Here is a 22,266-nt window from a genome sequence, read left to right on the forward strand (position 1 = left end):
TCTCTCCTTTTTATTTTTTAAAGTATAATAGGAAAAAAGGGTTTTATTTGTCAAAGCTCCCTTTAATTTGGTTTATTTTTAACAGTTCTCTTTATGCAGTTGCTCGGTACTGTTGATTATCTTCATGAATTAAATGTGTGAATGTAAGTCTAATTTGTATTGGTTATTTTTATCATAATTTTTTCTCAGTTTTATCTCTTTTTTTTATTATTTAATTTGAATTATTTCACTTTAATTTGAAGGAAATTTATTCAGGCATTCAAAGACAGTCCCGAGGTCTTTGAGGCCCGGATGACGTCATCACGCCTCGCACGGTTTCTTGGTTGGGAAAAACGTGGAGGACCTCCTCACTTCACAGTGTGTCGTGGATCTGTGACCAAAATAACTTCTGTAAGTTTTGTCAGACTTGCTTTTATCAGTTGCAGTGATCGTATAAGTTTTGGTTGATACGGCGTGGTCGTTTCTTGTAGAAATACTCATCAGAAATAGCAGTTTAGCCTTTAATGCTAACTGTCTGATACGGAATCTAAAGCATCGGCTAGCATCATTTTTAATGATGTAGGAGTCTTTTTACAACTTTCTATCTGTTCCCAAGTCAACACTTATAAACATCTAGAAGTAATATAATTATTAACTGCTGTTAGACATAAGATTAGTGGTTGTTAACCAGCGTATCACTGCAAGCTAACATTGGCTATGCCCTAGCAGTTTTGCTGCTGTCAAATCTGTTGGCAGAGCCAGTTAAATCTGTCATTTTTTTGTCCTCAGAGCTGCACAGAGATCCACTGACATACACTGACCTGTCAACTTGGCCAGAATGGAGTACATGCAAGCCCCCGCCACAAGCAGCCAGGGGAATATGTAAGTGAAAAACATTCAAAGTGTCTTTATGTTCGTCAAAATTTGCAGTATTGTTTGCTGACACATTATAGACATTTATCAAGAAGGAAAAACACATCTGTAATTACTAAGGAAGCTGAAGTTAATGTACACAAATCTCAGAAAACCTAAAGTCTGTATAGTTTAATTGGTTTTTCAAAATCTGAAAAATTATGTTTTAAACAGCCTTTACACTTTCCCTGTTTATCTAGTCCAGTTTTAACAAATCTAGGTGTAGTGGTTTTGGTTAAATCTTTGTTTAATCGTTGTTCCATTACTAAGTACATTAGTGTTGCCTGTGTTATAGTGATAGCTCAGTACATAATAATAAAGAATTTAGAACCACGGAGATCTAGAAATATATGGTAGCAAACATTAGGTCACTTTTGTTTGTCTAGAACAGTTCATTGCCACATAGCAGTGCATTCAGAATTTATAGGAGGAGTCTTTCTCAACTCCATCAAAAGATCCCAGCTAATAGTTTCTCCTGACGCTCTGTCCTCTGTTGCTCAGAGCAACTCTACTAAGAAATGGAGAACAATGAAATCTGCTAAGAGAAAAGGCCGGTTTGAATCAGTTCCCATTTATAGCATCATAACACCAGGTGAAATGGTTTGGGAGTTAAAGGGCTACATCACTGTGGTAGTTTCTTGACTAGAAAGGTTGCTGTTCGTATTCTAGGTCTATAGTTTTGAATGTCAACATTTCACACATGCTGCAACACAAAAACATTTTTTTTTTTTTAAATAATCTGGGATTTCATGTTATCTACAGCACAATTTTAGTGTAATTTCGACAGTACCATAGGTATGTAAATGTTCATTGTGATGATTTGTGAGTTCATGTAAAATTTAATTGGCTTGCATTAATTGTTAAAATGAACTGATAGAAAGAAGGGAAAACAAGAAATCAAACAAACAATATTAGCTGTAATGTGTTGTGCTTGTCTTTATTGACTCAAAAACTCAAAAACATACTTTTGTTTGTTGGACCCTGAGGTGTAAAGTGCCACATCATTTCTTTATTTCACTCACTATGGAGTCTTACTAATGTTGCTTCACTCCTCTCCAGCCTGTGCTGTACCTGTGGCGCCCCTATTCCTCCCAACCCAGCCAACATGTGTGTACCCTGCCTGCGTACTCAGGTAGACATCTCAGAGGGAATCCCCAAGCAGGTCACAGTTCACTTCTGCAAGCAGTGTGAAAGGTTTGTTTAATGATGAATAATAGGTTTTTGTTTGTTTGTTGTATCATCGTTTCCCTCCAGAAAGGATTTACAGGTACAAAAAGTTTTTCTCTTGGGAATTGTTGTTGAGGCTTGAATGCACATGTTCTGTTTTCATCCAGGTACTTGCAGCCTCCAGCCACGTGGGTGCAGTGTGCCCTGGAGTCCAGAGAGCTGCTGGCGCTGTGCCTGAAGAAAATCAAGAGCTCTATGACCAAAGTGAGTATGATTCTTACTAAACTTCACTAAAGATAATAACATACTCACACTTGGATAAAAGACAGAAAAGTGTAGATATAAATTCCAGGTCTACCCCGCCCCGTCCTAATCATGGGGATTTGGTGCTAAATTGCTCTTTTAATTCTGTCTTGCTATTGATCCCACTTACTTTTTTATTATATTACTTTTTTTTTTCTTTTTTAAACAATAAGTGGTATAATTTCAGTGACAAAATTATCTTGACTAATGGGTTAATTGACTTACTGTTACCAGTCTGAGATAACCATGAAGTTGAGTCAACACCTTAGCGCCATTCACATTAAAAATAAACATTATAACCTCCATATTTATAGTATCCTTTGAAGGGCCTTTGTCATGGGTTAACTTGTTATAACATTGTGTTCCCCCTATGTTTCTGATTTGTCATGAAGATGTGCACTATGATGATGGGCTGAGCCATTAATTGAAATATTATTGAAATCAGAGTGCAGTATCCAGTTCACAGGAGCTGCTATTTATTTTGATAAAGTTAACGTGTGTTACACCATATCATAAATGAAGCATTGTGATGAAACAGAGATGCTCCGGCCTACAAATCATATCCTGCACACATAAGGGAACATGCTTGTTTGGCACAGGCCCCAACAAAAATGACATCGTCATTATTTTAATTAAAAAAATTTTTTTTTTTTTTAATCAAAAATGAAATTTCAACTGAAATCTTGACTCATATTGCATATATATATATATATATATATATATATATATATATATATATATTTATTTATTTTTATGTTTTTTTTACATATCATCCAGCCCTAATGTGCACCATGGTCACGACAGTACCTTTGAGTATTTAATCATGGCTCATGCTACGGTGCCTCTCTCCTCACAGGTGCGTCTTATTGACGCTGGTTTCCTGTGGACAGAGCCACACTCTAAAAGGATTAAGATGAAACTGACCATACAGAAAGAGGTAAGAAAACAGCGTGGAAGTGACAAGTGTGGGAGAATGACATTCAAACTGAAGGATTAAAACTGATTAGTGACCTGAGATAGACAACATGTGTTTCATCTAAAGGTCATCTGGGCTAGTTTTCAGATGGTGATTGGCAGTAGGTACAGATTTAAGCCATTTGGTTAATATGAAAATAATAATGCAAGGGTGTAACACATACATCCAGTCACCAGAAGTGGCGGTCTGTGATAATGAGAACCATATTTGCACCAGACTTTAAGATAAACTCTTGAAACAGAGTTTGTTGTTGACAGAGTTTTGTGTGTTTGAGAGAGGTGAGTGTTGCCAGAGGCTGTCATCTCATCTCCTTGACCTTTAGTGAGAACCTGAGCCCTGTGCTTCCTGGGAACAACTCTTTTGTTTGTGCTGTTGGAGGGTCTCTATAATACTGTCTCCAGATCCCAGTGGTCTGATGTTTTCTAAATGACTGAGAGATGGAATCATTCCCGAGACGATGTGGTTTACTGAATGACAGAATGACAGAGTTTTCGTCGCTGTTTGCCATGCAGTTGGAACATATGGTGTAACTTGTTGCTGTCTTTCCTTCTCTAGGTGATGAATGGCGCTATCCTCCAGCAGGTGTTCGTGGTCGAGTTTGTCATCCAGCCCCAGATGTGTGACGACTGCCATCGTGTGGAAGCCAAGGACTTCTGGAAGGCTGTGGTGCAAGTTAGGCAGAAGGTTAGTGTGATCGAAATCATTTTTTGCTTATCTCCTGTTCTGCTTTACTTAAACTAGACTCACACACATTGACCTTTTGAAAGTATACTTCAATATGCCCTGTATGCTTCTTAATGTGCTTATTTTTATGAAGCATTTGATCGGTTGAAACATAAACAATGGTTTTATATTTGGAAAGGGTACTTTCAGCAAATCAGATTGTTTAGGTATCAGGGGGCTAGAACCATATATGCAAGTAAATAAAACTAAAGGGCTGCAATGGTTATAAAATGTATGGCAGATATTCAAGAAATTTTGGCCAAGTAAATTTTTTTCTCCTGCACCCTCTAAACATGAGCCCATGAACTCATGTTATTGTGTTTTATCTTGGTTGCTGTCATTTTTCCAATTTAAATCTACTCTGTAAGTTTATTCTGTCTTTTCACAGTCCTGTCATTATGTGTTAATTTGGCAGCAGCATGTTAAAGCATGAATCTGAGCCATGTAGGTTTTATGTAAAACCAATATAGAGCCCTTGGTATTTGGCAGGAAATACTGCACTTAATCCTAAGGTTGCACTTCTCTTTTATCACTGAAGTGTGGAGCTAAACCAAGCTTAGCTGCTGCCATGCAGTGACAGTAGACTTGTGAGATGATTACTCAGAAACAGGTGAAATCTGTGTAGATTTAGACCTTCTAATTTCTGTTACCACCTCATGATATAAAGCTAAGATACCCTGCTGATTATATAACTGCACTGTCTGCAGCTACTTCACACCAAATGCCAAAGTCATTTCTCTTCACGACAGGCTTTTACTGTGAAACAGCTATCTTGGAAGTTTGAATTAACAGCATGAACCTCCACTTGTACTTACTTGTTCCTCAGCAGCCCTTTGCCCCTGGGATGTATTTTTACCAACTTCACTTTGTTCAGAACTTAAAAAAAAAATAAAAAAAAATAAAAACATGTAGATAGCTGCAGGCACTGAAGTGTTTAACTGGGATATTTTTCTGAAAGGTCAAAGGAGGCAACCGGTCATGGCAGATGCCAAGCTGTTAATCCAATTTTTAGAGCAATAAATGTTTAAATAATTGGGCCATGGGGCTGGAGAGCTCTGTGTGAATCTCTGTATGGTCATAATGATGTGAGATTTTTTATTTTTTTAACAGACCATTCATAAAAAGACATTCTACTATCTAGAGCAGCTGATCCTCAAGCATAAACTCCACCAGAATGCCCTCAACATCAAAGAAATCCATGGTAAGTCATTGGTATATGATTTAATGTATTTAATTTTGTTCATGTATGTTAGTATTCAAATGTCTAAAGGGAGGGGGCCTGCTATTTTCCTTAGTGCCTCGAACCGAATTACACTGAAAAGTGGGAAACTTATCTTACTCGTCACCAGCGTAACTGACGTGGATTAGAACTAAGCAGAACATAATGATACGTCAAGTGTTAATTACCGCTTCCCGTACCAGACAGCAAGCCATGCATGCATATCACTGGCGCCAATCACTTCATACAGCTGTCCTCGCGTGGGCCTCAGGGGGGCATGCGTTGTGCGTCTAATCAGTGTGCTGTAATCAGAGCAGGCATTCCATCCCAGATTCCTGCGACGCAAGCTTGCTTCATACCCTGTTTAGAGATGCTAAGGCTCACAATACCCCCCCCCCCCCCCCCCCCCCCCCCCCATGCTGTGCATTGAGTGACAGCTCAGCAGCAGCACTCTGTGCTGTTGGACAGGACTGTGAAGTGGGGTTTGGCCCGACAGTGTAATTTAAATCATCTCCACATCTCGGCAGGACTTAAAAGCTTTATGAAGGTTACAACATGTGGCTGCCATATTTTTTGCCATCGTCATCTCCTCCCTTGTGTGTGTTGTTTGCATGCATATGAATTCTGCAAAGGTGATGACCCGTGAAGTGCGCCTGTGATGTATTTATTGGTGGAGGATTTGATTCTATCGCTCTTCTCTTTCAGAGGGGATTGATTTCTACTATGGCTCCAAGCAACACGCTCAGAAGATGGTCGACTTCCTCCAGTGCACTGTTCCCTGCAGGTGAGCAGGGCTCCAGCCTGTGCCTGTAAAAACGTTATCCTCATGATGCTCAGTATTAAGTCTACGTGCCTTTTTAATTTACAAGTATTTAGATGCTGAGCACAACCTTCAGAGTATGCAAACAGATCAAGACTATCTAGATGCAGCTGTCATGTTTATGTAATGAAATTAGTGGAGATAATTTTCTAGCAGGTGTTACCAAAATGTAGGCTGCTATAATAAATTGTCCTAATGAAAACTGCATTAACAAAGAATGTATGAAAAACCAAGATGTTATTTTACAGCGTGTTTCTATCAGTACATACATCATTATTAGCAAAGAAAAACAGCCAAGTGTTGTTTCTGGATGCTAGAAACTAAAACATTGCATAATTACTCACCTGAATGTGGATCATGTCGACATGACCTCCAGCAGCTCAGACGAGCTAAGTTGCCCAATACACTAGTATTTTCCATGTTTGCAGAACATCCTATTGCATTCAAGCCTCTTTGTTGCTGCAATTTGTCCAACTGGTACAATATGGACTCTGCTGCATCTCTGAATGACGTCTGCGGTGGTAACAATGATAAAAACTTTCTTTTTCATTTTAAAGGTCAAAGACTTCCCAGCGCCTCATCTCTCACGACATCCATTCAAACACATACAACTATAAGAGCACCTTCTCTGTGGAGATCGTACCTGTCTGCAAGGTATACAGCTATGTGTTTTATTTATTCTTTTTTTTTTTCCTTTGGCTTTTTTTTTTTTAACACCCACACTGTCACCTCTGAAGCCCTCACTTTGTCAGTATAGTAAAAAATGTTGTGTTAGAAAGCTGTCAAATGTTCTGCTGCTATGCAGATGGAAACCTGAGCTTGGCCAAAAATCTTTCATGTTATATTTGTTTTTGACAGTAACAAGAGATAATAAATTGAGCATATTGAATAGGCCGAGAGACTTAATACACTTAAACATTAAAACTAAGGTAGGGAGAGCGGTTCTCGCAGGTGTTTGTCATTTTCAAAAGCTGCTTAATCCCATTTGACATGCAGCTTTAGTTCTGTGTTTTAAACATCAATACATGAGTGGGAGAGGCCATACAGGGCATATCCAATAAAAGAAAACGGGAATTTGAATACACAGACACATTGTTCACTTCAAAGTCTTTTACTTTCCCCATGACCTCAGTTTGACTCTGTGCTGTCTGGTTGCCAGGACAATGTCGTGTGTCTTTCACCACGCCTGGCGCAGAGCCTGGGGAACATGGGTCAGGTGTGTGTGTGCGTCCGCGTCACCAGCACCATCCACCTCATCGATCCAAGCACGCTGCAGAGTGAGTATTGCAACTGCCCACTGAGTTTTAACTTGCATCACAGTCCAATACAATGACAGCTTAGCCTGTTGTGGTTGAATATAGCTGCAGTCAGCAAACTGTGTGTTTTATTATAATAATCGTTATTTATAGAGCATCTATCAAAAACCCAATGTAAAACGTTCTTCACACAAGAAGTCAAAATCAACAAACTATTAAATCAAATATATGGGAGACATTAACTGTACAAGAGTGAAATGGATAACACCAATTCCAGTAATATAACAGAAAGAAATAAAGAGACAGTTCAAGTAAAATCAAATAACAACTCATAAAAATCAGGATAAGTTCTCCTCCTATAAAATATATTTGTGTCTATAAAGAGATGTAAAAGATGATGCTGACTCAGCAAGACGTTTCCTCAGGCAGGTTGTTCAGGGCCTCGAAGCCTGTCTCCTCTGGTTTTCAGCATGTGTAGTTTTTAGTCATTAAAACTCAAAAGTACTGATGTTCTCATTCATTTATCTGGGCTCTATGTGTAGACTTTGTGAAAGGTCTGATGTACAGCAGGTCAGAGTTTCCCAAGCATTTCCGTCCACATTTCAGTCCATTTAGTATAGTGTCAATTTTCAAGGTTTTACTACAGCACACTGGGGGAGAAGACATTCATGTAGTGCTCTTATCAGGCTTGGGCAAAATCAAAAAATGTAATATCTCAATACAATCCAGCCCAGACATCATGATATATGGCCGTGGCCAGAGGCACTCGTTTTCGGGTTAGACATCCGTCCATTTGTGCGTCCCATTCTTGTGAACCCAAAATCTCAGCGAATTTCTTCAAATTTGGTGCAAAAAATTCACGTGAACTCAAGGATGAACTGAATAGTCATGTCAACGTGGAGCAGAATCTCAAATGAATGTTTCCAACATCTTGTGGAATCCATTCCACAAAGGACTGAGGCTGTTTTGAGAGCAAAGGGAGGTTCTGCCAGTATTAGTGTGGTGTTCCTAATAAAGTGCTCAGTGAGTGTAACTGAGAGTCAGTGCTTGGGTTAAGTCCTTCAGTGCTGCACTAAGCTGACCTCAGTCTGCTGACCACATGTTCATCATAGTTGTTTAACTATTTAACAGCTCCCCTCTGTTCCCAGTCACGGCACAGCACGAGACACACTTACAATAAGAAAAGAAAAACACATTTCCAGTTTGCTTTAAGTCTGCTGTCATAGCCAAGAGGTTTATAATCAATGCAAATGTGGTGACAATTAGTGATGATGTGTTCCCTCTGTATCTGGTATAATCACTCATTATGTGAGAGGCTGAGGCGCTCCTCAGCAGAATTCTGACATTTTGGAAGTGGCACACACGTTTTTAATTACTCTTCAAAGACCAGGCTATTTTTGTTGCAGAAAGTTTTTGAGTAGGCTGAATAGCAGAAAGAGCCTGGAGGCAGAGCTCTGTTCAGCGGATTTAGGCTGCAGTAGGCAATTAACTCAAGTATTAAAAAAATATGTGTGTTGCTGTTCATCTGCTCGTGTTCACTTTATTTGCAGTATAGACAGAAAAACATCGTTCCTGTCTGGTTTGTTTGGAATATGTATAGGAGAGAAATACACTGGCGGGCAAATCAATTTTTTTTAAATTCTCAGTACCCATGTGGCTTTTAGATTAAAGGATCTCGATCAATTTTTCAAGTTCTTTAACTGTCAAGTAAAAATGAGAAGGTAGTGTATAATTTGTGCTCACACTTCTCAACCGACTGCCCTAATGACTAGTTTTGATGGTCAGTAATAAATACATGAATAACGTCTTACACACTAGTTGCTGAGGTGGATGGGAACACATACTGGCGTAACCCCTTCAACAGTCTCTGTAACCCACGGCAACTGGAGGAGTTCATTGTCATGGACATTGACATCATCAGAGACCAGAAGCTGGGTGCCGGAGCGGGCTTGAGGTCCAATAAGGTGAGCGTGTGTTTGTGTGTGTTGTTGCAGAACAGATTGCATTATGGGGGAACATTGCTCTTCTCTTGGAAGCAAAATCAATAGCGAACCATTAAATTATCCCTGAACCTGTATGCAGCATTCAACAGCAGCGTTTGTTTCAGTGACAGGGGGGGAATGAGGTTTGTTGGGAGAGTGTTTGCTCTCTCCTTTCCTCTGTCTGAATGTTGCATTGTTATCGATGCAACTGTCTGAACAAATTGGAGGAAGAGAACAAGAGTAACGTTCTTGAAATGGCTGGAAACTACATTTCTGTTCCCTTGTGTGTACTTGTGTGTGGGTTACAGCACACCCTGGCTGAGGTGTGGGTTCAGAAAACATCAGAGATGGACACCAGTCAGCAGTATCACTGCCGTACATTCCTGGGCCACCTGCTCAACATTGGAGACCTCGTGCTGGGGTGAGTATCAAGTGTTGATGAGACATTCAGATGTCGCTCAGGTTGGCAGTAAAGACAAATTGCTAGCTGTGGGCTTTACGCTTAATGGAACGTCTTACTTTCAACGCTGCAGGTTTGACTTTGCCAATTCTAACATCAATGATGAATACCTGAATAAGATGAACCCTCACCATGTTCCTGATGTGGTAAGAGTCAGCTGCACTTCTCTGCACACCCTCAGTGAATAAACATAGCCCTCAGATGATGCCGTCAGCAGCTATTGTTGACTTGATTAACACTGACCTCTAGCGGCAGGATAAAATACTGGCTGTAGATTTGACAGCATTCTTGGAAAAACACTACATCCCCACATAGAATCACATAAGAAAACTATGAGGATAGTCTTTTGTAGTGTTTTAATTTGTATAGTGCGGACTCTCATAGGTGCTGATCAAGAAGAGCTACGACCGCAGCAGGAGGGTGAAGCGCAGGAACTGGAAACTACAGGAGATGTCCAGAGACCGTGATGGCATGGACACAGATGATGAGAGGTAGGATAGTAGCTCATTTATGATTCTCTTGAAGTGAGTGATTTAAAGCTTCTAAAATTTTCCACCTCCATCACAAGAGCTGTCCAATATTCATCTCTGATGTTGAATGAGTTGGCTTTTAAAGGATAAGGCTGGTGATACTCTAGGATTTTCTTAATGTCAACAAATCCCAGGGAAAGTCCAAAACCAGCAGTGCACTTTTCTGTTTCTCTGCTTTCTCACAAAGGTTTGAAAATTTTCTAAAACAGTTTAACGTTAATCAAACAGGAGTAAATAATGCATTTGTCAGGGACTATTTTCAGCTGCAGATTGATACACATTTGGTGCTCTAGTGAAATTGCCGTGTTTATCGTAATGAAGGAACATGTCAGCCAGTGCAACAGTGTGACTTACTGATGTGTTTTTAATAGCAATGGAGCTCTGTGGCACAGAGGAATAAATCGTATCAGGCTTTGGCTACACAGACAATACTTGTTAATACTGACTAACAAGTTGATTTTCTTGACAAAAAAATTGTAGAATGTCACCAGACCTATACTGTAGTGTGAAAGTGCTTGGGAGAAGGGTCCTGTACCTAGCTGCATGAAGTATCCAATGAAAATATTATCTTTTGTAGTTCTCATGAAATATTATTACACAAACCATAGGTGCATAGATTTCGAACACCTTCTCCTCAGAAAATACCTTTTTTTAGACAAAGAAGTTTTATCCTCAAATGCATTTTGAAGAAATGAGGAAGGGAAAAGTGTTTTTTCTGAACAAATGTCCACGGCACTGAAAATAAGGGAAAACACTTAAGCTCCTGAGATGGTGACTAAAGACCTGCCATTGTTTTTGGTTCATTGGTGAATAGTTTGATCATATGCCAAGAATGCCATATATCCTGTAGGGTTTTTTTTTGTGTGTGTAATGTTGTGCCACATGGGTTTGGTCTTAATTTCCTTTTCTGTCTTTAGACAATACCAGGACTTCCTTGAGGACCTGGAGGAGGATGAGTCTCTGAGGAAGAATGTCAACATCTACAGAGGTGACTTTCTTCTACATCAGTATCTCAAGAGAATTCAGCCCTTCTGTTCATGTATTTATATTTCTATTGTCAGGCTACGGCTAATTTACTGTCAACGCCTGCTTACGTTGCTGATAGAACTCGTAGCACGCAGCTGATTATAGCCGATGTGTTGGATAGTTAATGAAGAGTTTTCTGTCTGAATTTCAGATGCCTCGAAGATCCCAGTGGAGAGTGACACTGATGATGACGGAGCACCACGCATCTCCCTGATGGAGATGCTGGAGGAGCTCAGCCTATCAGATGCCACCGGAGGAGAGGGTGCTGACATGATGACAGACTAACCAGTCGCCACCCTGCACTGACAGCCGATCAGTCACAACACAGGTCCACTGATGATACTGTGAAACAATTACAGACCCAGGATTTTGAACTGACAGCAGATTGAGGACTGATATAACAATTGATACATGATATTTCATACTGAAAAAAGTCCACAATTCTTCTGACTGTGGTTTAATGACTCATTACAGTTAAAATCCATAAAGCAATGGATTATAATTATAACGGTGCCACTTGTAACAGATATGTTTCTTTCAAGAAACTGGACTTTCAGTTATTTAAACTGACCATTTACTGGACCTGCAAAATTAACATTCTTCTTCTCATTCTCACTTCTGTAGTGCTCTTTCCCCTTTGTCATGTAGAATTTTTGAAGTGATGTGGAAATGGAGTGCTGATAATCTACTATATCAAAATAAATATTTGCCCTTACAGATATTTTCTGCTCGGGGATGAAAAAAGGTATTTGTTGTCAAGTGCTTTGCTGTTGCCATCCACCAGAGGGACCTCTGTGCCACTAAGAAAAGGGAAGTAAGGCTTTCAAATGGCCACACTTGCAGTGAACCCACCCAAGCCTGTTAATGGTGTCATTTGGCTACCATGGGCCATATTCAAATACTCCCCCACCAGCACCACCTGTTCAAGCAGAGAGTACTGTCTGCACTGAGATATGGGCTGAGGCTGATTCTGTGTGAGCTTTAAAAACTCCTAAGGATCAGTTTATAACCACTTGAAAGAGTTAGTTTTGGGATTGTAAAACCATGACATTTGCTCACACACAGCCTTCCCTACAGCATTAATCCAAACCAAAATTACACTCAGAGTTAGTTTAAGATTGTTGTTTGTCACCAGGTTTGTTGCATGGCTGTGCAGACATAGCGATATGAAGCTTCATGTAATCTGAGACACTGTAGGAATTTGTATCACAGAGTGAATTAGTCTTTGTGACATGTCTCACATTCTAACTTGAGGAGGAGGAAGAGGAGGAGGAGGAGGAGGAGGCGGCCCTGTCTTGTTTTTCATAGACCTGAGTTGGTTGTTAATGGTAATCAGATCTACTTGGGAAAGTGAATGAAGTGAATCCCCTTGAGGTGTTTGTGTGGGTGTGGGTGTGGGTGTGGGTGGGGGTAACAACATCGTAGAGTAGGGGTTCTCCTTTTTTTCTGATCAGCCTCCTGCTGACCTTATTTTTCTCTCCATCTTCGCATGTGCACAGACTGAGCCCTTCTGACCCAAATACTGTGCCTCCAACCCCCTTTACCTGTAATTTCTAGTATTACAGACTCACTTTCCAGATATCAGAAAACCACCGTCTTGTTGTTGTGAGTTTGCCTCTGAACAACTGAGTGTCTAAGGAATAAAGAGGCTGTTACTCTGATTTGAATAGTAATTTCCAAATTACCTGCAGCGGAGCAGGTTAGGACAGTTCATGTAAAGGTCGCATTTTACAAAGTGCTGTTCAATATGTGCACAATGAGGATGTGTTCACTCATAAACTGTGTCTGGCATTTGAAGCCAGTCCTCATCCTTGTGACGCTAACAAAATCGCAGTGCATCCATGCATAACCGGTGCGCCACAGCGGCTCTGCCCGTGTTTACATATCAATAATGCATAATGTTAAGTGTAGGAATTGAGCAGGTCAGCAAACAGTGGGAAGAACAGATAAGGTTTCCTAACTGTATGTCTGATTGTGCCAAAACAAAGAGGCACCTTCTCAGCTTATACTTAAATTTCTTTTCCATGGGTGTTTTGGTTGTCCTTTTTTGAAGGCACCCTTCAGGTTAGACATTTAATCCAAAAGTGTTTGTCTCAGTCTGTTTAGGTGGGGACTTGGAAGAGAAAAGAGGTGGAATTCATCTTTTCTGAATATATATATATATATATATATATATATATATATATATATATATATATATATATATATATATATATATATATATATATATATATATATATATATATATATATATATATATATATATATATATGTTGTGTTTGAGTGAGAATAGGAGGCCTTGTTGGTTTACCAAGATAAACTGTGCTACAGTTCCTGTTAGAGTTTGTAAACTCTGTGGCCACTCGTGCGTAATATGTTTACAGATTCAGCAGATTCAGTTCCTGGGTGTCTGTATTCATTACAACTTCATCATTCATCTTTATGTTTCATAGTCATATTCAGTGCATTCAGAAAGTATTCACACCCCTCCAGTTTTTTTTCATATTTTGTGATGTTGCTGCTTTATGCTAAAATCATTTAAACTGATTTATCCCTCATCAGTCAACATTTAATTTCCCATAATGACAAAGTGAAAACAGATTTGTAGAAATTTTTGCAATTTATAAATAAGTAAAAACTGAAATATCACATTGACATAAGCATGCAGACACTTTGCTATAACACTTAGGTGCCTCCCATTTCTCTTGATCAGCTTTGTGATGTTTCTACACCTTGGTAGAAGTCTGCCTGTTTTGGTAAATTCAATCAATTGAACATATTTTGGAAATGTACACACTTGTCTATATCAGGTCTCACCGCTGACAGTGCATATAAGAGCAAAAACACTGGCTATGAGGTGAAGGAACTGCCTGCAGACCCGAGTGACAGGAATGTGTTTAGGGACAGATATGGGCGAGGCTACAAAAATAAAATTTTGCTGCATTGAAAGTTCCCAGGAGCACAGTGGCCTTCATATTTCTTAGATGGAAGAAATGTGGAACAACCAGGACTCTTACTAGAGCTGGCTACCCAGCCAAACTGAGCAATCGGGGGAGAGGTGCCTGATGGCCACTCAAGCTGAGCTCAAGACATCCTGCGTGGAGATGGATGGATGTGCAGTTTTTTAAAATCATCTCCAATCAGTTGAATTTACAACAGATGGGCTCAAATCAAGGCGACGAAACAAATGAAAGATAATCAAAAGAAAAAAAGGGGGGTGCTGAGCTAAGTTTCAAGTGTCATAGCAAAGTGTTTAAATATTTATGTCTGTGATATTTCAGTTTTCCTTTTGAATACATTTGCAGAAACTTATAAAAATCTGTTTCTGCATTGTCTGTGTGGCGAGTGTAGATTGATGAAGGAATTTATTATTTTTTTTATTTATTTAATTTTACCATAAGGCTGCAACATAACAAAATGTGGAAGAAGTGAAGGGGTGTGAAGACTGTATCTGACACCAAAATATGGAATATAATGAAAAAAAAAATTATCATGGAACCTATAATAACTAATAGGAACCACAACATCCCAAGGATGCGGTAGAAGTGCACAGCAGTGTTCTGTGTGTGTGTGTCTGTGTCTGTGTCTGTGTCTGTGTGTGTGTGTGTCTGTGTCTGTGTCTGTCTGTGTGTGTGTGTCTGTGTCTGTGTGTGTGTGTGTGTCTGTGTGTGTCTGTGTGTGTGTGTTGTTGTCTCCTGTGCGGCAGACCAGCGCTGCTGCTGCCGCTGCCTACGTCAGAGCCGGCGCTGCGGCGCAGTGTCGGGCTGCGGCGCGGTGGCACGGATGCGCAGAAGGATGCGACACGGGTTAAAGAAAGTTTAAAGATGCTGCACCAAGCGGCGGACTTCACATGGCTGAGATAGAGCTGCAACCACGACACCACCACCCCCCTCTCCCGTGCCTCTGATGAGAGGACTGTTTTCTTCTGGCTGCGTAAACACATACCGGCCTGTACGCGTTGAAGTCCGCGGTCACTCCACCTGCATGATCCGTGAGCCAGGTGAGTCGTGAGCGTTGAGCGCTAGTGGTGGGTGTGGTGTTATCCTCACAGTCTGTATGACCAGCCGTGCACATATAGGCCAGTGGCAAACTGGTGAGACAGCTTTTGGTTTACCCAAAGCAGCGGAGCGGCAGCGGAGCAGCAGCGGGACGCGGGCTGTTGTCTGTGGCTCATCCTGTAATCACCGTCATTAGTAGATATCCAGGGGACCTGACGTCGGCTGCTGAGGTGAGTCTGCAGAAGGACTCGGTTGTACACAACACAGGCTACAATCAGCGTTCCCTCTAACAATCGGTCTATTGAAAAATCCCAATTGACTGAGGGATGGTGATGAAATGTGCCATCTGCGATGTGCAGATCACGAATCATTACACATTTATAGTAGGATCTGGACAGGAACTATGACTTTTGCTTATGTGTCTTTTTCAGTTTTGTGGCCAAACTTGTTGGTGAAGGTATTTATCGAGATATATTATTGAAGGTACCATCCTAAAATACCTAAATGTGCTTTGGTGTAACTTCAGTACAACAGTGCAACTGTAGTATTTATATAAAGGATTTGGTTGCATCCAGTAGACAGTATCTGCCCTGTATTTGCGGACACTTCTTGCTTTTGCTATTGTGTCTACTTAAGGTAGATTGTAGAAAGGCAGGTGAGCACACCTGCACCTGGAGCCTACCCGCTGGCCCTGCCCCTCACCTGTGTAGCAGGATCTGTTATTGCCAGCGGCTACATAAACCTTACTCCAAATAAACACTACTTTTTTTTTTTTCTTTTATCAGATATTATACACTAGTTAACAGTAATTATAAACACTAGCCTGAAAATAAATAAAGCTTTAAAACAAGTGAGTGCTATTCCTGCCATATGTGTGTTAAACTGCAGGCTGTGCTCTGTGCTATACATTCTGTAGGGGTGGAAAACTGTTGCTAATTACCTTCCTCACACAGTACAAACTCATTTGTAAGTGCCCCATGTGTGCGGGAACATGTGTGGGAATAAGTGTGCCAAGAAAATAAGTGCGGGTGTTTTTTTTTTTTTTTCCCATGTGGGACCTCTGGCTTTAATTTCATAGGTGTTTCTGCATAACTGAATCCTACAAGACCCTGAGCACCCATGAGGCTTCCTTGATTGCCCCCTTAGGGTGCTGCTGTGGGCTCAGAGGTGGTAGAGGAGTGCTCCCAATTCCCATTTAGGCCTCCTTATTAAACATGCAGCCATAAGGACTATTTTTTTCATTTAAGGATTATTTTCCATTGTGGTTACACAATCCCCCCCCCCCAGGATGATGGTTAACACAGAGCAGAACATATCTTAACCTGTGTAAGGAGAGTATTAGCATTCATGCTTGAAACATATAGATAATGTTATTATTAAATAATGGGAGCAATTCATTGAATTTATCAACTAAAACTACGTTTGTTTTAAGAGGTAAATCATGGAGTAAAGTAACTAAGTAGATGTGCTCAAGTACTGTATATACTTTACTTGAACTTTACTTGAACTTGAATTTTACCATTTTATGCTACATATCAGAGGAAGATATTGTACTTTTTACTTCACTACATTTATTTTACAATTTTAGTCACTAGTTGCTTGAAAGATGAAAGATTTACATTTAAAATATATAATCAGTATATATAGCATAATCCATTATGCATTGGCACAGATCAAACTACCAAAGAGTATATAGAGTATTACAAAGTAGCTTTGATCAGCTACAACATAAAATGCTGCTTACACAGTAATGCATCAGTAATGATAATCCAGTAATAAAAAACACTGACAGAGGCCATTCTTCTGCCTTATGAGGACTTAAATCTTAATACTTTGATTATACTTTCTGTGTTGTCTGTGTGCTCATAAGAACGTGCTTTCTTCTTTTGAAAACACATTTAAATTCTTGTAATCACTCTCCTCCAATCTTCAGTCTTTCTTCGCCACTCAGATTTTTCATCCTCTTCACATCTTCATTCACACCATCTCTTTCTTAGGGCTTGAATCTCACATCTCTCCACCTCCATTTTTCCTTCATCCAGCCTGCAAGATGAACTTCAAGAACTTGAGGGAGTACCTGGCCTGGCTGTACTACCAGTACCTGCTCATCACTGGCATCTATGTCCTGGAGCCCTGGGAAAAGTCAATTTTCAACTCCATCCTCTTCTCAGCCATCGCCATGGTGATCTACACCTCATATGTCTTTGTGCCCATCCACGTACGCCTTGCTCTGGAGTTTTTTTCCGGGATCTTTGGCGGCCAGCCTGAGAGCACCATGGCACTCATGAACTAAATGAAAAGGAAAAGAGGCATGGGTCCCCGAATCATTTCCTATAACTCAACTCGTCAGCTCCCGGAGCAACTTGAGCCCATCTTTACATCACATGCATCCCAAACCACAGCGGTCAGTCACTTCAGCTAATCAAGACTGAAAACATGAAGATCATAGTGGAATGATATGGAAAGCAGAGCCTTACTTTATTTACATCCCACACCCTCTGGCCTTACCCCATGGTATTAGACACACAGCCGTACACTACTTTCACACCCTCACTGTGAAACGTCTTGTGAAATGTTGTTTGTCCTATTTGTTTTTATTTTTTCTCACCATATGTCCTGTGTGAGTGCATACCACTTCTCGGTTTTGCATGATAGGATCATACATTAGTAGTAGATTTGCATGCTCTTCTCACTACAAAATACTACTAGACTCTCTTCTCTCCATTGAGACTTTTAAACTATAGTCTTTAAAGTGGAATTTCACTTCCGTAAAATTTGGGGATTTGTCAGAGACTGATCAAAAGCAGAGTGGCCATAATCGAAGCGTAGAGGCTGCGATATCTTCCCTCTTAGTCTTAGTAAAAAAAAAAAAAAAATGAAACAGCTGGATCCTACCTTTCCCATAATACAACTCAATTGGATCCTTTGGTAAATCCTCACTAAATACCCAAATCTGTTAAACCCAAGATCCCAAGTTTGAAATAGAGCCTCAAAAAATATATAGGCTCCACACCATGCTATGGCATTGCTAGCAGAAAGTTGAGTAAACTCTCCGCTAGTATCACCTGTCAGTGGTGATGCAAGTGATGGAGAATCATAAATGTCTCAATCTCTTAACTGCTAACTACAGAGTAAACAATTGAGTATCAATTATACAGGAAGTGGTGAATAAGTGAATGAGGGAGTGATTTTAGACACAGCCTTAGGAAAGCCTCCTTCTGAGTCACAGAACATAAATATACAGTTGGAGTGCCCTGTTAAGTATGTGTGTGTCTGCTGCATCTGTGACGCCATATTAACACTGATTGTAACTCACCCTCTCTCACTACTCACCCCGATGTTTCTGACATGCACTTAATCTTACTGGTTGACCTATGGTTTTGTATCAGAACCACTATCACCTTTTATAGTTGCCTTTATGCACTGTAACGTTGACTGGCAGGCTACGTCGCATGTTTCATTGTGTAGATGATCTTCAAAGAGAGAGTTGATAGAAAAGCCCAAGCTATGCAATGAATCTAAAAGTGTCACGAGCAGGGATCTGTTACACTCTTGAGGAAGGACTGGTTTATTGGTCAAAGTGAGTAATGTAACAAAATAACAGCATCCATGTGTGCCGAACCCTCTCTTTATCTCCTGTTTTTTAACTGCTGGTATGTCGGAAAGGTGTGTTCAGCACTGAGCATGAGCAAATATTGGTACAGCACACCTTTGTGTTTTAGGCTTGGCTTTGTTGATGATGTAGCTTTACTCAATCATCAGCCTCTGAACTCAAAGCAGAACTGTTTGTTGTCAAATGCAAAATGCAGTCAAATTGGCCTGAATGAAAAGAAAGAGCCTGACTGGTCGACCAAATACAGTCTTCCCTACCTATAGTTGATCTATAGAGAACGAGCCAGAGAGAGAATGAGATGTTGTGTATCTGGTAGTGATGATGAGCATTGCATTTAGTTGTGTGCTTAAGATAATTTTTGATTGTTTGTGCTTTGGGTCAAGGGCTTGCTGATTACAGTCTGAACATGATCGCTATGTTAACCTTTATTTATATGGAGTTATATATTTATATACACTGGTAAATGCTTGGCTGGTTACAATGTCAATTACCAAACCTTTTTTTTTTTGATTATTTATATCTGTGTTCTCTTGTGGCCATAAATTACACATGTTCTTTACTTTGGTTCTCCACCTGGAAGTGCTATTATATTGTTCCCAGTTTATGTAATTTCATTTCATTTTGTTAAACATTTTCACTAGTCCAAGGCAATTCCCCAACCAAGAATGAAGATCTCTCTGAGAAGCCTTTTTTTCACCGTTCACCAAATGAATGCTTTATTTATACATGATAGCAACACATCACTGCAATATTCAGAAAATAAAGACATCGGAAGACACTTGGACAGCTGTTCTCTTTCTCATCCTGGTTTTGTTTTTGATATGAAAGTCTGTGCATACTGTAGTTTGAAATATGTATTCATGCTGCATATGTTTGTTCTGCCTTCAATCAAGCAGAGCAGTTACTTTGAAATTTGAAGAACAATAAGCAAAACAAAAGCTTATGGGCAGGACATTCCTGACACAATAGACTGTACCACATGAAGTGAATTCACACAATGAGAGGCAGAGCCACCAAACCAGTTCTCCCTAGTCAGTGCAGGAATGAATGCCCAGGGGCTTTGCTTTCCCTCCTGCAGATACTAGGTAACCTGTAGGTACCTACAAAGCTCTGTTTACCTGAAGCCTATACCTTGTCCACACTCTTTGTTGGAACAATTCAATTCAATTCAATTTTATTTGTGTAGCGCCAAATCATATTATACATTATCTCAAGGCACTTTACAGGGTAAGGTCGAGACCCTACTTTGTTATAGAGAAAAACCCAACAGCTCCCCAACTCACAGATCTCAATATCATAAATATGTCTCGTTTTTTTTTTTTACATCAGGATCTCTCCATTATATCATGAGAAACTGATGAAAAGGAAAGGAAAGGTATAAAAAAAAAAATCCTGGATTCGATCCAGCATAATATAATAGGTTCTTCCCTGGCCCATGACCCATCTCTCCACCAAGTTCGGTGCAAATCAGTTCAGTACTTTTTGCTGACAAATAAACAGACACAGGTGAAAACATAACCTCCTTGGTGGAGGTAATCAGTTTAAAGGATGACAAGCAGGGACCATTTTACAGGCTTGTTTGTATAATAGTGAAAGTGAAATTAGTGGTGCTAGAATAAATTTGCACTGCACATTTCCTGCAATATTAATAACATAGATGATGGATGAGGTAGCGGGTTCGCTGCAGCTGAGGGACTGATTATAGCTAACTTCAGTATGTTAATGCTGTGTAACTTGACACCTCCACCTTGTTTTTTATTTTCCAGGATGTTGGGACACAATAGCTGCATCACCCACAGTTCTCAGTCTGCAGGCCCTAACTCATGTTCAAATACTACTGATTCTTTCCTTTCCCTCATTTCCTGTCTTTGCCTCTTCCTCTCTTTAATTTATTTTTTCTTTCCTATCTCCTTTCCTTTCCTGTCTTTTCCTTCTCTTACCTCCTTTGCTTTATTTAACTCTCCTTCTCTTTCTTGCTAGGCACTGCATTTTCTCATGGCATCTTATGTAGTGCAACGCATTTTTTTTAAAAAACATTTGTGTCAGGGTCTTTGAAGAAGTGTCTTCTGTTTACACTTCACATGTTAATTTGTATCCCATGAAGGAAGAAGCCAGAGGTTATCTCCATAATGACAAGGTGTAAACAAAGTTATCTGCAAACTCAGACGCTCTCAAAACACTCAGAGAGGTGGTGTATTGTTTCTGTTGTGTTTACATGTGGCCTGTGACCGTTTCTCTCAAATAAAACTGAGGGGAACTCCTAGCAACTGTCGGGTCCACAGACAGAGAGGTACATGACATCAAGACAAATGCTGCCACCACCTCCAGGTTTCAGTTTACAAGGAAACCCCAGAAAGTGTTCAAATATTAATAACATTGCCAACATTTGATAACACCTTCCACTTTGGCTAAAGTCTCAATGTCACACACACACACACACACACACACACAGGGGGCTTTAGTTCTACAGCCAAGCAGCCTCCAGTAATAGGTGTTATTGTTCAGCTCCACCATACTACAGGTGTGTGACACTACAATGAATGGCTCCATGGTAATAACCTCATGACAGACATGACATGTACAACAGTAGACACACAAACAACACACTCACAGTATTATATCTTGCACACGGTCTTTGAATTAGATTTGTTATTCATTTCCGCAGGTAAACATTTGGCTGGTTATAAAAGTAATTATTACACTCACACTTTCTCTTCAGTGTATCTTTTCTCAGCTGAAAGTGCTTTTATATCCCATTTGTGTAATTTGATTCTAACTTAATTCCCTTCCGAATAAGGATTTCTCTTGAGAAGTTTTAGGAAAGTCGACAGCAGTGTCTGCGCATATGAATGTGGTGAATTTGTAGAAAATACAAACAAACTGCCGCAGTTCATACAGATTTCCTCTTGCATTTGCATGGACTTTGTTGGACACTCTTTGAGCTGTATTTTTCCCTGTAATGATAAGAAAATCAACTTTCCAACATAAAGTCTCATTCACACCGAGTAGACAACATTTATGGATTTTTAAATCAATTTTCCTATTAAACCAAAATCCAGAAATATTGTGTTTGCCAACAAGCGTCTGTATTTTCCTTCTTTAATTGTTGGATTGCTCATTTTGAATTGAAACTCCTCATACACAGAGAAAAACGAAGCCTCTAAAACGCTTAGTGTTTGCTCCACTGAGTAAACAATAAGCATATAGTTTACATTAGACACAACGGCCCATGTGGTAACATATATCACATATAATCACATCAACAGCAGAGATCAGGTACAGGATAAATTATACAACATGTC

The 22,266-nt window shown here is 39.9% G+C and overlaps 2 protein-coding genes across 5 annotated transcripts; both read left to right on the forward strand.

The window, feature by feature from the left end:
* The first annotated feature begins 249 nt into the window (after window positions 1-249).
* nmd3 (NMD3 ribosome export adaptor) lies at window positions 250-12,101 on the forward strand. The gene is made up of 16 exons (XM_071496806.1): window positions 250-390; window positions 769-861; window positions 1,951-2,085; window positions 2,226-2,322; window positions 3,218-3,298; window positions 3,893-4,021; window positions 5,171-5,261; window positions 5,985-6,063; window positions 6,657-6,753; window positions 7,259-7,376; window positions 9,174-9,319; window positions 9,646-9,758; window positions 9,871-9,943; window positions 10,182-10,288; window positions 11,245-11,315; window positions 11,505-12,101. The coding sequence occupies exons 2-16, from the start codon at window positions 818-820 to the stop codon at window positions 11,636-11,638; spliced, it is 1,515 nt and encodes a 504-aa protein (XP_071352907.1). The 5' UTR covers window positions 250-390; window positions 769-817; the 3' UTR covers window positions 11,639-12,101.
* Window positions 12,102-15,057: 2,956 nt separating this feature from the next.
* sptssb (serine palmitoyltransferase, small subunit B) lies at window positions 15,058-19,742 on the forward strand. 4 transcript variants are annotated; one of them, XM_071497103.1, is made up of 3 exons: window positions 15,065-15,353; window positions 15,474-15,581; window positions 17,394-19,742. In XM_071497103.1, the coding sequence occupies exon 3, from the start codon at window positions 17,402-17,404 to the stop codon at window positions 17,642-17,644; it is 243 nt and encodes an 80-aa protein (XP_071353204.1). In that variant the 5' UTR covers window positions 15,065-15,353; window positions 15,474-15,581; window positions 17,394-17,401; the 3' UTR covers window positions 17,645-19,742. The 4 variants fall into 4 exon arrangements, with proteins under 4 accessions (XP_071353202.1, XP_071353204.1, XP_071353203.1 ...); XM_071497102.1 differs by having other exon boundaries at window positions 15,477-15,581; XM_071497101.1 differs by lacking the exon at window positions 15,474-15,581 and having other exon boundaries at window positions 15,058-15,353.
* The last annotated feature ends 2,524 nt before the right edge of the window (window positions 19,743-22,266 follow it).

Source organism: Trachinotus anak, unplaced genomic scaffold, assembly GCF_046630095.1.
Source record: "Trachinotus anak isolate AG129_WGS33_773 ecotype Australia unplaced genomic scaffold, CSIRO_AGI_Tana_v1 ptg000014l, whole genome shotgun sequence".
Classification (NCBI taxonomy): Eukaryota; Metazoa; Chordata; class Actinopteri; order Carangiformes; family Carangidae; genus Trachinotus; species Trachinotus anak.